Source organism: Vulpes lagopus, chromosome 21 (genome assembly GCF_018345385.1).
Source record: "Vulpes lagopus strain Blue_001 chromosome 21, ASM1834538v1, whole genome shotgun sequence".
In the NCBI taxonomy this organism is placed as follows: domain Eukaryota; kingdom Metazoa; phylum Chordata; class Mammalia; order Carnivora; family Canidae; genus Vulpes; species Vulpes lagopus.
Window position 1 is genome coordinate 1,304,282 of NC_054844.1, and position 16,821 is coordinate 1,321,102.

Sequence of the window (16,821 nt, forward strand, 5' to 3'; positions counted from 1 at the left end):
TAGGGTTTGAAGGCTGGAGAGAGGGTGTGGAGCTCTCTGACTCAACCAAGGGGTCCATGTGTCACACATTCTCTGTGACTCAGGATGACTCCTTTCCCCGCCATTCCAGGCTCTGAAACCAGAGCAAGGAATCAAACTTGCTTTATTATTTTTATGGGGAGCCAGTAAGGGGCAATTACTTGTCCTATGGGTCTGTGGTGGAAAGGTACCACTGGCTTCAGGGGCCAGGGTGGAGAAGATTTGGGGCAAGCACATAGAGGCCCCTGGGTGACATCCGTGGACGCTCCCTGCAGCTGAGCCCCAGCACCCAGTCTTGTTACCACCCTCCCCCTGTAACTACCCCCTCCTCCCATTTTCTTCTCAAGCTACAAATGTCAAGTGGTCAAGGGTAGTGGGGGCTGCTGTACACTTTGCCGTTTTCTCCTGAGCCCCATTAATCAGGCTCATAGGTCAGGAGTATGCAGACCACTGCCTGTCTGAGCATTCCCAGGGCAGCCTGGGCTCCCTTGGTCCAGCGCTGGCAGCACCAACTCACCATGCTGACAGGTTCTCACTGAATGAGAACCTGTGGATGGCAGGGGCCCCTCCCGATGCCATGGCCAGGCAGCCAGGCCCAGGGAGTTAGCCAGCGGGCTCTGTGGAAGTGGATTTGAGATCCTAGTCTTGCCACTCATTAGCCATGTGATCTTGGGCCACCTCTTAATCCTGTGTGCTCAGTTTCCTCCTGCAGAGAATGAGTGCTCTTAGAAGGTAATCTGATCACGTGCATGATGCCTTTATGTAATGCCTGGCACATGCTTCTCCAAGAGAAGCCACCATTTCCCTCTTCTTCCTCCTCTTCCTCGTCCCTGCCTTGTTCTGATCAGCTAAGATCACAGCTAGTGCCATTGTTAATGAACCTGATTTTCCTGCTCTGGTCACTTCTGTGGACCAGCACTTTGGCACCTAAACAAATCCTCCAGATTGTTTTCCCTCTGAACCTTCCCAGAAGCCCTTACTCTGTCCCATTTCTCTCTCTGAAGGTCCCTCTAGGGCCTGCTGTCTGGAGAATTTTCACATGAGCCCAGCCAAAGCCAAGTGAGCCAATTCCCACAGGCTTTGGAAGCTTTATGAAAGGAATGCCCCTCTAGAATCTGCAAGGTGGTGAGGGGAAATGAAAATGCCTTAAACTAGATCAGAAAATGCCCAGGCCAGCATCATGGAATGCTAGATCTCAAGGACCTGCTGAGACCATCTCAACTTGGTCCTCCTCTCCCTTGTGCCTTGAGGCCCAGAGAATGGGGTTCTTTGCTCTAAATCACAGGGATCACTGCTGCCAGAGCTAAAGTCAACAGAACCCAGGCTTCTTAATTCACACTTTGGGACTATTTCTCTGTATCTATAAAGCAAGGATCAGGGCCTCTCAGCACTTTCTGCTTGGGAATGGACTCTAAAATGCAGAACAAACAAGGAGAGCATTGGCAAAGGCTGTTGTCCCAGGCACCAAAACTGATCACAGTTTGGGGTGTTCGGAAGCATTTTTTTGACATTCCATTAACAATCACAGGGATTGCCTCTTTGGGTTTTCCCTCTGGGAAATATTGCTTCAGACCCGAGAAATAAAGGAAGACTGGAACGGAGGTGCTGTGGCGCTCTGTCCTTACAGGGCACACGAAGAACGGGGAGCCTCAGCCAGGGAACAAGGTAACTCCTCAGGGATGATGAGGGGCGCAGCCAGTGCCCTGGGCAGTGATGCAAGGTGGGGCCTCATGATCTGCCTCCAGTTACATCTGCATCTGTTCATCAGCATCTCCCAGAGCCAACAGGAAGGCAGCCACAGAGTGGCTGTGAGCACAAGGCTGCTGCCCTCCTCCTGCTGGAAGCCCTAGCTCAGCCCTTGTCTTTCCTGGGTCTTCTTCCCTCTCTCAGTGCTCTTCAGCACTGTTGTGGCTTTGAAGAGCATCTGTATGCAGCTGACTGCATGCCCCCATGCAGGGTTGTGCCGGGACTGTGCCTGTGGAGTAGGCCCATCTCGGTCTGAGTTGGGCACGGTGATCAATAGGTGCTTACTTTCATCTGGCTGAACCTGTCCACCATGTTCCAAGTCTAATCATATCCAGGAAATTAAGGACCCTCACAGTGTCTGTGGGTAGTAAGTTGTACTGAGACGGTGCGCCCCACTGTCTAGCTGACATTTCCGCTGGCAGGTCTGGGAGGCACATCTTCACTGAGCTCCTGTCTTCCTCACTCAAACATGCTTTGCCTGCTGTCCTTCCTGGTGGATACCAACTCTAACCTCCAACTGCTGAGGCTTTAACCCCCCAGCCAGCCTGGGCACCTCTTTCTCCCATACCCATGCCCAGTCTGTCAGGAGACACTGTTCTATTTTCAAAACAGATTGAGAATCTGACCATGTTCCTACCACTTCTAATACTCCTGCTTCATCACCAGCTACCATCGCCTCCCACCTGGATTATCGCTTTTGCCTTCTGAGTGGTGTTTGGGCTTCCACCCTTGACTCTCATAGATAGCAAGGCAGTCCTTTGGAAACATGCGTCAGATCAATGGGATGGCCTTCTCAAAGGCACCAGAGTCTTCCCTTCTCACTCAGCATAAAAGCCAAATTCCGGCCCCCTGGCCAGTCCCCTCTCTCTCCTTCTCCCCTGCTCAGTAGACTCCAGCCACAGTGGCTGTTCCCCTGGGCCCGAAGCTCTTCTCCCGGATACCTGCATAGGTAGCTCCTTATGGCCTTCACACCTTCGCTTTGTGCCAATGTTGCCTCCTCAGGAAAGCCCATCTTAATTTGACACTGAGCAGTGTCTTCTCTGTCTCCAGAACCTCTGATCCCCCTAACTTGGCATAATTTTTTCCAAAGTACTATTGTCATTTAGCATACGGTACACTCAATATTCCTATTTTCTATATGTATTTTCTATATGCACTGCTCGTTGTCTGGTTATTCCCCCTACCCTGGAATGCTAGCTCATGAGAAAGGAGCTTTTGTTTTGTCCACTATTGTATCACAGGTGCCTGAAATAGTGCTTGGCACACACAGAAGTTGAGACTATAAACTTCATAGTGAAGTGAGTAAGTGATGGCCTGGGATTGGTGGGAAACCCGTTCCTGAGAGGGAGGCCCACTAGGGCCTATGTATTGAAGGTGAGGAGGAGAAAGAAGGCATTGAGAGGACAAGAGTATACATGTGGGGAGTTTTTGAGGGCAGTTGGAATAAGTATGGGATTTGGTGAGGGAAAAGACAGTCGATTTCCATAGTTTTAAAAGAGTTGAAGATGAGTGACAGGTGAAAAGCCCTCATGGATTCCTCTGAGGCTAAAAGCGTGGATTCCTGCCAAATAGAACATATGTTTGGGAATGGATATCTTGTGATGACAGTAGGACTAGAAAATTCTGGGAAGGTCTAGAGTAGCACCAGGAAGCCACCCCAGACTCATAAGCTGCTGGTGACTTGAAGGCAGAACCATGTGGTGGAAGGATCTATACATCTAATACCTAGGTATTGCTATTAATACTATAACACCTCATACGTAGGTATCATTGCTTCTTAGTTTGTCATTCACACTATTGGCTGCTTCCTTGCGTGTAGGGTTGTGCCAGGACTGTGCTTGTGGAGCAGACCCATTGAGGCCTGAATTGGGCACAGTGATCAATAGACGCTTATTTTCATCTGGCTGAACCTGTCCACCATGTTCCAGCGTCTAATCATAGATCCAGGAAATTAAGGACCCTCACAGGATCTGTGGGTAGTAAGTTATACTTAGCTATAACTGGTTGGAGATGAGGCCCTTCCAGCTATTCCAGTAGGGGTTTTGGAAAAAATGTCATTTGCTTGGGTGCTGTAGTCTTTCCCACTCAGTGGTGCTTTACAGTTACATAGAGTTTTAAAATAGATGCTCTTGTTCAGCTCAAAACACACTGCAGTAAATATCATCACATTCCTTTGACAGATGAGGAGACTAAGTCTTGGGCATTTTGTTAACTTCTATGGAGATAAGTTTTGACCTCACATCCGGCCCCTTCTTTCTCTCCTGCACTGCCTTTGGGACTTGGGTGATATAACATTTATTCTCTTTGTTCAGAAGCCATTCACTGGACAGTGGGTCTCTGGACACCTCCTCTTGCTCTTCATTACACCGACTGTCCCCATTTGATCCCCAGACAACCTTACAGTAATGACTTTTAACAAATTCTTCAATCTGGAGGTGTGAAGAAAATCTCCGCATAAGGTGAAGGGACGTTTGGAGGAGCTAGGGGTGGACCAGGACTCTAAGGTGGTCATAACTTTTTGTTTACAAAATGGGAAAAGAACCTGGATGGTTACTTAAACTATAAATTACAGACCATAAGAGCTGAACAAATCCTGACTAGTGGGAATTCCTGCACGGGAGTTATGTGAGCTGTATGTGTTTGCTGAAGGCATCTTGGACTGGAGAGACAGGAACTCTGGCCCCAGGCAAAGTGAGCGGGCCATCCCAGGTGGCCTGGGTTCCAGCTGTGTTGTCCTGAAGGGCACTTAAATCTCTCGGTCAGCATCTTTAGGGTCAGCAATTTGAGGATGACAATTCTTGCCTGTCACACTCACAGGGCAGTTAAGAGTTACCTGAGATAAATGCCAGGTGAATTGCAAATAGAAAACCATTATACAAACATAAGGATCTGCATGATAATTTCATGCTCCATTCTTGCCCTGGCCACCTCCTATCCCCAACACAGCCACTCTTTCTGTAGAAATTTTATACCCTAGTGACTTTTTTTTTTTTTGCTTTGTTTTTCATTTAAAAAAACCCAGTAGTTTGGGAGAAAATGGAAGGTTGAATGATACAGGTCTTATCGACAGTGAGGACCAACAGGGTACCCCTTCACCACCTGGGACTTCAGTGGGCCCTCCCTGCATCCAGGGGAGCAGCTTGCTGTCACCTTCCTGCGTTTTCCTGCCAGGCTTCCGGTCCCTGGGCACAGATTCGTATGGACCTGCACTGCTGTCTGCAAAACATGACTCTCTGAAGGCAGAGCTGCTGTCTCTTCCCCATCTCTCTCCTCACACACTCCCTCCTTTGAGAGCACTGCCCAGCACCAGCTACAGGCACAAAGGCACAGGCTTTTAGAAATTCGGCGGTAACTCCTGGCCCTGAAATGCACCTGACATACAATGTAGGGCTCCTCTGGCCAGAAAAGCCCAGAGTGTGCTCAGAGTGGTGAGATGAGGGTGGCTGTGAGGGGCAGGAAGGTACAGAGCATGAGTTGAAAGGTGGACTTTTAAAAATAATCTGATGGTTTCCTGGGAGAAGTTAAAGAGCAGTGTGTAAACACACACACACACACACACACACACACACACACACACACACACACCATGAGACAAAGATAGCCCAGGGGGGATTTTGGAGACAGAGGGGCCATCAAATCTATAGCTAAAGGGTGGGCAGGGAGGGTGTAAGAGGGGGATGTAGGGAAAGTGCAACAGGCTCCTGCCAACGTCCATCTGCTGGAAGGGGAGTGGACAGACTTCTAGTCAGGGGAGTCAGGCAGATAAGATAACATGTCAGTTCAACCGCTTGGGAGCAAAATATGGAGTGGAGGGGGAGGGTAAGGACGCAGTAGGGAGATGGTGGCAGTTGGTAGGATAGGTTCAAACATCTTAGAACAAAACTCTATAGCATCTGCTCCGTGCTGTTATTCAATGGTTCAGTGCATCAAAGGTTTGTGCAAGTCTCTTAATTAAGGAAAAATAATAACAACAAATAAAATTAAACAACATGTGTTAAAGACTAACCTCAAGTGGGCTTGCCTATAGATAAAGAAGGAAGGTTTCAACATGCCAGGTAACAAAAAGACATGTGCAGGAACTGGAGGGAGCTGTATAGGAGGAGACAGCTCGGGAGATGATGGCAGGAGGCCCTGGGCGGGGGCAGGGGCCAGGGGCCAGGGTTCTGTCTGAGGCCAGGGAGCCAGGGACAGGGTTGTGGGGGGATTGAGGGGTGGGGGAGAAGCAGGCAGGTGTGAGAGTCAGTTCTCTGGGCTGCATCATGTGGGAGTGAGGTGCTTATCCCGAGTCTGCTTCCACAGCAAGCGGGAGGCAAGGTCCCCGCCCTCGGAAAGAGCTCCTGATGGACCACGCCATCTGGCTCTTTGGCTGCTCCAGGGAAGTGGGACCCAACAGGAGTCCTGACATGGCCCAGATCCCCAAAGAGCTTGAGGGGCTGGGCTGCCTGCACTGGCTGCTGATGTTTTAGTGTCAACATAACACTAGCTACATTAACCCCAGGGGGGCTCACAAGGCAGGCAGAGTCCAAACCTTAACTTTGGTGGTCCACCTTGAGAGAGCTCCTTTCCAAGGTGCCATGGAGGTGCAGGGGAGACAGGGAAACGCAGCAGTGTGGAGGGGACATGGGGGGTGAGGAGAGGCTTGGGTCCCTGCCCCAGTTGTGGCCCAGAAGTTGTAAACATCCCCTCATTCTGGCACTCTCTGGCTCCCATAGCTGCGTCCTCCTATACAGTGTGAGTCATGCCAGGCTCATTGGAATGGGAGAGAGAGAAGATGCAGCAATCAGGACGTAAAAGGAAAGGGGAGGCCTAACTCGTTCCAAAAGTTAAAAAGAAAAAAAAAAAAGAACAGAAAAGTTCAAAATAAAGCAACAAGAAAAAAAGTCCTTTAAACCAATTTAAACAAATAGAACAAATGAAATGAAAATAAGGAGACGGGGAGGAGAAAATAAAATGAAGAAAAAAAAAATGAACCGGGGCAAAGACAAATGAGTGTTAGAGCAGGCACGGACAGTTAGGGACAGACGCCATGTACTTACGTTTACCTCGGTGATTGCTATATCAACAATGCTACCCACAACAATCAAGGCGTCAAATGTATTCCATGCATCACAGAAATAGTGCTGCATGGGGCAGAGAAGCCGAGGAAGAGAGAGAGAGAGAAGAGAAAGAAAAAAAAAAAACAACCAAGAACAAAGGAGAAAAACAAAACAAAAAGGAAGAGGAAAAATGAAAAAAAAAAAAAGCATGAAAGAAAGGAGAGAAGAGAAAAAATGAGAAAAGAAAGAGGTTACGTGGGCATATTAAATACTCTCTTACCACTCTACAGTTCTGGCAGCTCAAACCTGGGCAACCTGGTTCTCAGGGGCGGAAAGGCCTGACAAAAGCTGGGTTAGTACCGAGGTTCCGCTGGGCCGGCTGCCGGGGAGGGGGCCGGGCAGCCCCACGCGGCCGCCCCTCCGCTCAGGTCTGGGCCCCTGGGCCCAGCGCGGCAGGGCAGAGCCGGCCATGCAGAAAAAAAGGAGGAGGAGCTCCCACTTTTTTTCCCCCACAGACGACGGCAGGTTCAATAAAAAGCATGACTGGAGGGGGGTAAAAACAGGAAATTAAAAAACCAACCAAACAAAAGGAGGTAGAGAGAGAGAGAGAGAGCGCGAGAGTGAGAGTGAGGGGAAAGAGAGGAGGCAGAGGAGGAAGGAGGAGGCTTCCTGGGGAGGGCAGAGTCATACTCACATTAGTTTCACTGAGAATGACGTCAATTATGCTGCCAATTACGATGAGGAAGTCAAAAACATTCCAGGGATCACTAAAGTAACCCTACATAAGGGAGGGGCAGGCAGGATGGGGATTAAAAAGGAATATTAGACAGACAAGAACAGAGCAACATCACCATCAGAATCACCGTCCGGGCACCTCAGTGTTGCTGCTGGAGTTGTGAGCACCCTTACTGCGGCCAGGAGCCCAGGAGGGAAGCGGGGGGCGGGGGGGTGCTGGGAGGCGGCTGGTCCAACCCTCCTGCCCCACCCTCCATGGTCACACAGCCCCCTTCCTCCAGATCCATCCCACCTCACCACCCTCCTGCACAAAGGCTCTTTCTGCTTCCCTCTGGGGGCAGGGGTGGGCATGGGAGTAGGCAGTGCGAGTTGCAGTAGTGCAGGGACATGGCTGGACTCCCTTCTCAGTCCTCGCTCAGCATCTCCTGTGCCCCCGGTTCTCCTGCATCAGAGGGGCCCTCTGCCTGGAGGCAGGGAGGGACACAGGTGTGTGACTCCCTCGAGGTGAGTGGGCCATGGTCCTATGAATGATCTGGGAGTTCCAAAGTCCCTGAAAACCACAGCAGCGTGGTTCAGTAGGGTGGCTGGGTCATCTGGGCTCAGCGGTGACTGACGTAAAGCTTGCCAATAACAAGAGGACTGCATCATTAAAACAATACCTGCAATAAGCGGGACGCTCTGCAGTTAGAATCAGGATCACCCCTGCTCCAGAACTGAACACGCCCTGGTGTTTCCAGGGACAGCTCTGGCCTGGCAAAAGTTGTACTAACTGAAAGGAGACAGAGTCCACGTCTGTCTTATAGTTTGGTAGTGTCAGATATGGCCCTAGCTAGTGCTTTGGGGGTGGGGGTGTCTCCTAAGCACCTCCCCTAGGTTCCTTTCCTAACATCATTAGTTTGAGGCAGAGTCCCATTGAAATGCAAATGCCAACCAAAGTGAAGGAAATTATCAAAGCCTGAGAACTAGATTGATAGGAGGAGTCTGGGTAGAGGGTATGTGGACAAAGACTTTGCAGGAAGGGAGTGAAGGCAGTCGTGCCATAAAGAGAGATTATGGCCCCAAGTGGTAAGGCAGTGTCCCAATTTCACTGCTCTACCCTGTACACCTGGATTTCATTTGTGTTCCACTGTATTTGGAGAAGGGAAGAGATGTTATTGAAAGACTTTTTTGAGGTCTTGGACAACTAGTCAACCAAGGCATAGGCTAGAGGTTTCCAGGAGTCCTGGGAGGGTGGACTCTTCACAGAGTGGACAGGTCTCTTGTCTCTCTGAGAGGTGGGAATCTAGAGCCTCTACTCTGTGGCCACATGGGGTAGAGGCTCACAGTTCAGGCAACTCCAGGGACTGGATGGTCATACTCCCCAGGAGTGGAAAGGAAAGGACCTAGTGCTAAAGATACTTGTCTTCTTTTTAAAAGGACATTTGCATCTTCACTTTTCCAGGGAGTGTTCAGCAAAGGAGACAAGACAGGGTTGGACCACATTTGTTTGGCAAGATCAGCATTTTCCTGTTCTCTGGGCCACAGTTGGGGCTTCCAGGAGATGGGATTCTAGAAGTTGGGGAGTGGGTATGAAAGCATTCAGGGTCCTTAGAGAGTTTCCCAGACCTCTTTCCCCAGTTCTCTTGAGGGCTGCAAACTCTCCCTTTTAATTTTTTACTCACAAGAGCCAAGAGTCTGTGTTCTTCCATTTCCTCCTGGCTCTATCCAGCTCCCTGAACTTCCCCACTTCCCAGCCATGCCCTCTTTCCAAAGGGATCACAAGACATGCTGTCCTAGGGCTGTTATTCTTAGAGTGGGAGGTCAGGTCACAGGGAAAGGGGCCTCTTGGTTCCCAGGCATTTCTGCCAAAAGAAAACAGAAACGCCATGGCGGAGACTTTGGACAGCCAGACTGGGGAAACAGAGGTTGGCCAGGGCGTGGGTCAGGTGAAGGTCAGCTGGAAATCATGGCTTTCTTGTTGGCTTCCCAGAATCATTTCTGAATATACTAGAGCCTTTGAGGCAGAGAGAGGCTGTTCTTTCCCATTTAAGTCACGTGTTATAAGCAGGAAATAACCAATTCCCTCCCCAGTTCTTAGATATTATTCACAGGGCAACTGGAGTAGACTGATTTTTAAGGAGGGGAGGTAAAGAGTGAAGACCCCAAATGAACTATAAATATGCATGTGTCTTAAAATTAGAGTTTGGAAAACACTGGGGGAGTTTCTCTCGATGGAAATACCATCTTTGTGGGGAGAGCTATTTCAGAAGGGAAGGGGAGACAGGATCAAGGAAGAGAAAGGAGAGAAACAGGAGCCAGACCAGAGTCCAGGAATGTTCAGCATCTAGCCTAGAAAATGCCATAAGAAAACATTATTTGGGTGTGGGGGCAAGAGGAGAGATAGGGAGGGGGAAGGCTCAGCGCTCAGGACAGGAAGTTGAGTTGGTCTTCTCATTCACCGGAGACCTGCAACAAAACGATAATAAGCCGGCCTGGTCTGCAACGCCTCTGGGAGAGGAGAAAAGGGAAGGAAGGCAGAGAGTAGGGCAAAGGCCAGGATAAATACACAGGTTAGTCAGCTGCCGAGCACCCAGCGAAGGCTGACACTTAAAGGGACCCTGCCAACCTCCCGGTTGGGCATTGCTCATCACCCTTTCCCTGAAACTCATTTGTGTACGTGCAGATGGATGGAAAACACAGGCCAGTCCACTCCTTCTTGACTGTGCCCCCCCCCCCCCCCCAATCTTCCATGACAGGCTTCCACAGGTGGGGCTGTCTCAAGATGAATGCCTCATGCCTTGCCCTTGCCCTCACGAGACTGTGCTGCTGGGGCTTTTGATCCACTCCTCCGTCCCGGCGTGAGCCACTTGGTAGGCCCAGTGCCAGGGCCTCCACAGGCTGCGGAGACCAACCAGTTGCCTTATTAGACTCTGCTCCAGGAGACTTACACATAGCTAGAATGCAGGGGTGAGGGAGCCTGCCTAGGAGGGTAGGTGACAGGATCCCTTTAAGAGGCAGCTTTTCACCCCCACCCATCCACCCACCTTCCCCACGCCTTTGTCCCACAAGCCCATCAGTTCTTCAAACTGGACCATGAAAATGATTTTGGATCCAGCTTTCAGGTCTGTTTCTTTCATCCACCTCCTCTTCTCACTCTCAACCAATCCACACCCATCCCCAGAAACAAGGTGATCTCCATTTAGACACCTGGCCAAATCTCTAAGTGGGCAGGCCCTGGAGGGATATTTTTTTCCCACTGCACACTCTGGAGTGTGAGAGCTTAGTGTTCTCTCCCTCTCTCTCTCTCTCTCTCTCTCTCTCTCTCTCTCTCACACACACACACACATAAAACCCAAAACAAACAAAACAAAACCCTGTTTTGCCTACCTCCTCATTTGCTGGAAACCACAGGTAATACAGATATTGGGGGTGTAATGGAAGAAGGAGGGTGGGAAAAAATCATAAGCTTTTTCTCTTATGAAATCAGGTTGACCTAGAGCCAGGTTAAACCTGTCACTCCTTCTTTCCCTGGTGATGAGGTCCCAAATGGTAGGGTAGAAGTCAAGGTTAGGGAAAGGGTTTCCCTTGCTCTCCCTGAAATGGTGAACCAAACCTCTTAATGTCCAACTCCCCAGAATCAAGCAGGGCTGATCATCCAGAAGGTATGGTGTTTGGGGACTAGATGGCTTTCCCTTGATGTCCTTAAATCCTGCAGAGTCAGTGGGTTTTCTGCTTTCAAATTCCCAACCTCCGTGGGTGAGTTCAGAAGATGGGCCTCTCCTCTAGCCTTCCAGGGGATGCTCTTGTGTGTATCCACTGAGGCCGAGGAGTGGCCACCCCTATGATCTGCAGTTGCTTAGACCCTCAGTATGATCCAGTCTCCTGAGAGCTGCTCAGTGGCTGAGGTGGGTTGAGAACATGTAGGCAAAACTGATATTAGCTTTAGCAAATCATTATTAGAAAGGAACACCATGTTATGCATTTTGAATGCACAAGAATTGTGGATTTTCCTCTCTTGGGTTCTCTGTGCCCTGATTCACCTCCATCATTGAAACTATTTCTTTTTATTTCTTTTTATTTTTATTGAAGCTATTTCAAATTAAAAGAGGCAGTATTAAGAGTATGGTCTTGGCAGGTAGGGTGTCAGTTCAAATTCTACTTCTGGCACTCATAAACTGTGTACTCGAGCAAATAACTTCACCTTTTTGTGCCTCAGTTTCTCTACCTGTAAAATGGGAAAGCTATAGGTCTACAGTGCGGATTACATGAGACAATACACGTAAAACACTTGGACCTGTGCCTGGCCTGAAGTAAGCTCTAGATAAGTCTGGATGACTGTCAGGGTTAACTCAAGTTGATCTACTTCTCTCCTAGTTGAAGGGGATTCACAAGTTTCATTTTGGGGGTGGGACTGAGTAGAAGGGCAGGCAAAGCCCAGGTGTGTAGAAGAAGGAGGGAGGGGTCAAAGGTCCTGGAATCCTGAGCTTGCCTTTCATCTGCATCTAGGACCTTTCCTGCCCATCTTGAGTCTCTAGTGAGTAGTGTGACTGTCTGGAGACTCTTGCATGAAATCTGGCTGGTAATGTTTTGAGATCGATGACAGTTTGCAAGTTGTCATGGCTAAATTTTATTAGACGTAGGGTAGTGTGGACAGTTAACTGCCAGGTCCTTAGAAACCACTATTCCATTGGGGGAGACCGAGGACCCTTTTCTTCTGCCTGGAGGGCTAAGAGGATAGGAATGGACTGCCAGGTGGGCCTGTTTCTCACCTTTGATCCTGGGGAGCAGGGCTGAAAGGTTGTAGGTACGTGCCTTTGCCCTTGAATGCTGGATTCTCAGCAACTTCCCTGCCCAGGGCAGAGGCCTCCTCCGTGATCTCAGAGACAATAAAAGCTTTAAAACAGATTGGTGGGGAGAATGTATCACAAGAAAATCTGCACACCTGGGAGTATGCTGTGCATTCTTATTAGGGATTTTGAGGTAAGAATTCTTTTGCTGCCATCACTCATTTTTTTCCTCTTCTCTGTTCCTGCCTGCCCAATGCAGAATCTACCTCCAATGGTAAAACAAAGGAACCCAGAGGGGGTGATGAGGAAACTTTCCTGGCCTGATGTTCGGAAAGCCAACCTGGACTTTAAGTCTGTCTGGGGGATTTACTTCCAGGGACCTGGAGCTCCAGAGAATATTGCTAGGCACAGTGTTGACGTGAGAGATCTGAGCCAAGATTAGAAGTGGAGGTGCTGGAATTGAGACAGAGAAAGGCCAGGGAAGGAGGAGTGTCAAGAGGGAGGGAGAAGCCAACTGGCAGGAGGTACTGATGCCAAAGAAGCAAAGGGACTGAAGAATCACTTGAGAAGCAAAAGGTGAGAAGGGCACAGATGGGGAAATTCATAAAAGGTAGATGGCAGAAGCAGAGGGAAGCAGGGAAGGAGGAGTTAGAGAGGAAAAGCTACACAGTTGGTGGGAAGTGGGGAGAAGGAGAAAGGAATAAGAGGAGGGAGTGGAAGGGAGCATGAGCAGAGGCAGGCGGGACACATGGTCCCCCGAGGCAGGCCTAGGGTCTCTGGTGGCTCTGCTTCTCCGGGGAAAGCAGGGAGTCTACACAAAGCTGGGGGAGGGGTCAGGCCACCCACTGGAGGCAGGGGCCAAAGATGGCTCATCCTCACCCCAGGGCAGGGGGTCCCTGAAAGAGAACAAGAGCCCCTGCTTGAGTGAGCAGGCATTCGAAAGGAGGTACAGGAGGCAGGGAGCTGCGCAGAGGCGGGTGGTGTGGCCGGGGGAGGCTGTGTCCAGTGCCTTGGGAGCACTGATCTCTCTTGCTTCCAGGTGGTGGGACTGAGACGTGGGGGACAGCAAATGAGTCAGGGAGAGGTGCTGGATGCAGCTGGCAGCACAGCGGCAGTGGGAAGAGTCAGTCTCATGGAATCTCGTGGAACACAATGGTAACTGACACCAAGCAGAGATAATAGGAATTGTATTATGTTAGGATGTCATTTAGACATAACAGTAATCATGGAGATTAGTGGCGTCTAATGGAGAAGTTATAACCAGAGCATGCAGCTGCTCCAGGCCCCCGGCAGCCTGGGGAGGCAGTGAGGATCCTGCCCTCCTCTGGCAGCTGCTACCCTGCGATGTGCTTATTCGGAAGCTCCTGGAGGCTCGGGCTGCACAGACCCCCCAGACTCGGGGGGGGGGGGTGCAGCGGACACAAGGGGGCAGGGGGCAGGAGCAGACTGCGGGCTAGTGTTAGGGACTGGGTCCTTGCCCCAGTGGTTGGTGGGGACATGGCTGCTCCTGAAATTGGTGGAGGAATGTGCACTTTGACCTGGACACCTTCTGCTCCAGATTTTTTTTTTTTAATTAAGTGTTTTCCTGCCCAGGAACATTTTAAAGGCCCTCTTTCACTGATTTCTCTCACCAGCACATAATGAGCACTGACTAGGTGCCTAGGACTACACACAATTGAGTAGGTCTGACATTTGCACCTTCTCTGCGAGCAGATGAAAACTGGTGGTTATCGGCTCAGCTCCTTTTGGGGACCTCAGCAGGTTCCTTCTGTGCCTCAGGGTGCACCTGCGTAGGTGGCAGGGTCCCAGCAGCTGCCTCCTGCTGCTTCCGAGCTTCCTGCTGCCAAGGTCCCCTCCAGGACCAGGGTGCTGAATGGATGTGTCCCCATGGTGGGGCAAGGGTGGGCAGACACGGTGCAGCATATGCAGGCAAACCGCGGTTCAAATAAACACCACGGACACTTTTTGAAGGAGAAGGGAAGGGAGAAGACGGGCAGCACTGGGAGCAGATAATGAGGAGAAGCCGTTCGACCCCTCGGCTCTGGCTCGGCTCCGGGGCTGACTGGGACCTGGGCCTGTGACAGCCCTAGGTGTTTGCCTGCCGTGAATGCTCTCTCCTCCAATCCAGCTGGCAAAGCGCTCCAAACCCACATCCGACAGGTCCCCTCCATGCCCTCCCTGACCTGAGCCCTTCTTAGTGAAGGGGCAGGTGTGGCCCAGGTGCAATTGTGAGAGGCCGCACCTGCACCTGCCCTAGTGAATGAAACGTGAATGCAATGAGCTACTTGCGCTCATTTCCAGAGATGTGCTTTGAGTGGAGCAGGCAAGTTCCCACAGCCTGGGCTTCCTTCCCTGTCAAACAGCAACAATCACTGTGCAGCGCCCGCAGGCTTTGGGAGGACAACCTGAGTTCCACAGGACGTGTCCAGTACCTGCTGGTCGCCGTGTTGCTGCCCTCCCTCCCAAGGATGCCGCCTCTCCTGGCCTGTCTGGTGGCTGTCCTGCGCCGCCCCCTCCCCTGCGGCAGTGTCTGGGAGCTGGCCAGGCCTCAGGGCTGCTGGGGCGGCCGTGACCCCGAGCCCTGCAGGTCTGGGGATCCCTCTGCCCCTCCGGGACTTGGTGTGTTCTGGTTTCTCAGCGGCAGGGATGGAGAAGGGAACCACAGTGTACTTTCCACTGGGCTTCTTTACACAGTGTGAATAATTTTCCACATTAAATAATTTAGTGTAATAGCTAATACCACCCTTCCCACACAAAGGCTTTATGCAAGTCATATAATTATTTTTTATCATTCATAGTGACTTTCAAGCTCTTAAGCCCAGGCAGGAAAGAAACCTGTCACAATGTTGCAACAATATGCAAATCCCTGGGTATAAGAGCCACAGTGGGGAGCCCCCTCCTTGACAAAGCCCATTTGTGCCTGTCTTCGGGCCCTGTTTGGCATCAGGTACCCCATGGACAGTCCACAAATAAATAATAATCAGGGTAATGCCACCTCACCAATCAGGCTGCTAAGACACAGGTAGGAGCCACACCCCACCCAGTGTGTGCCTCTTGACTGCGCTGCAGCCAGGGGTGGGGCGGACAGGGGTCTTGTTACATGTCCTCCCTTTCTGCTCCTCTAAAGGAGACGTTCATACGTATGTGATGAGGTTCCCCTGCAAGGGGGAGATACTGGTTTCTTAATCATTTGGATAAACAGGTTTCAAATATTTCAAGAATTAAGTGAGAGGCTGAATGGAGTCCTACCTCAGCCGGAGGCGCTGGTTCTCACTATGGGGCATGCACTGCCCTCTAGGGGGTGCTTGGGAACCTGCAGGGGCACTGCTGAAATTCAGGAGGGCAAAACTGGCATTTAGTAATGGGTGGGTGGGCCAAGGACGCTGCATGTCCTGCTCCTCATGGGGCAGTTCTGCCCGTGAGCTGCAGCGTGTCCGGTAGGACTTCTAGAGACATGTAGGGTGCCACCTGCAAATCAGGCCCCTCAGGTATAACTTATGTTTTAGTCAAAGGTCTCAGATCTCTGCTCTTTCATTAACCTCTGCTTTTTGTATGGAATGATTCTTCTACTAAATACAGACTTTTCCCATTACGTTAAAATTCAGGGTTTATATATATATATATATATATATATATATAAATTATATAATATATATGTATGCACACATATAAAACACATTTATATAATATTCATTTTATTTATATTGTATTTATTATATCTATTTGTAATAAATAGATATTTATAAATATATAAAGTGTATACATTTTATATGTATAAATACATATAAATACATAATGTAAAATATATAAATATTGCATAACCTTTATATATATAAATATGACATATGTGTATGGATGAGAATTTTGTATATATAAGGATTTAAATTTCCTCCGATCTTCTTTAAAGAAAATCAAGGAGGTATTACAAAGTATTTGTTACAAAAAGGGAGCCTGGTTCTAAAAGATCAAAAATCACTAGCCTAAAAGGATGTCTCTGTTTCTATAGAACGCTTAAAAGGAAATATTGCTTGCTCTTCGGGTTTTTAAAGTTGAGTTTTCCCAGGTTGGTGAGGAAATAGAAAGTCATTCAATCCAAGGGCCATTCACATTTCTAGGTTAATTTACGCTGAACGTTGGCCACTAACAGGCCACTGAACTGGACACTGAGCCTCATGTTCTACGCATAGCATCCCTGAGATAAGGACTCCGCAGATGCTCCCCCAGGACACATGGGCTGGGTCTTCCTTGGGTGGTGCTGTCCTTGCACTACAGGACATGGGCCCGCATCCTGGGCCCCGAACACTCAACTCTCAGGACCAGCTTTGCCTCCTTGGATCAGTGTGATACCTCTGCAGAATTCCAAAACTATATTCTTTGAAACAGTAGTCCTGGGAGATGCTAACTGGCACAATGAAACAAGACAAATAGACCAAAATACAAGGTCCCAGTCCTCTAAAAAGGCTGCAAGTGTGGAATCTCATAGCCTTTACTTGGGGCTTTAACCTGGGGAAATCTTGGAG

At 49.7% G+C, this 16,821-nt stretch overlaps 1 protein-coding gene across 50 annotated transcripts in view; it reads right to left on the bottom strand.

The window, feature by feature from the left end:
- The window catches only part of CACNA1C (calcium voltage-gated channel subunit alpha1 C), a 760,002-nt gene that overhangs the window by 62,708 nt on the left and 680,473 nt on the right, over positions 1 to 16,821 (bottom strand). For 18 of the 50 annotated variants that reach the window (XM_041735639.1, XM_041735661.1, XM_041735654.1 and 15 more), the window contains one exon: positions 6,801 to 6,884. In XM_041735639.1, the coding sequence (XP_041591573.1) occupies positions 6,801 to 6,884 (84 nt within the window). Of the gene's footprint in view, positions 1 to 6,800; positions 6,885 to 7,494; positions 7,579 to 16,821 lie in introns of all 50 variants that reach the window. The other 32 variants (XM_041735659.1, XM_041735652.1, XM_041735650.1 and 29 more) reach the window with 4 other exon arrangements.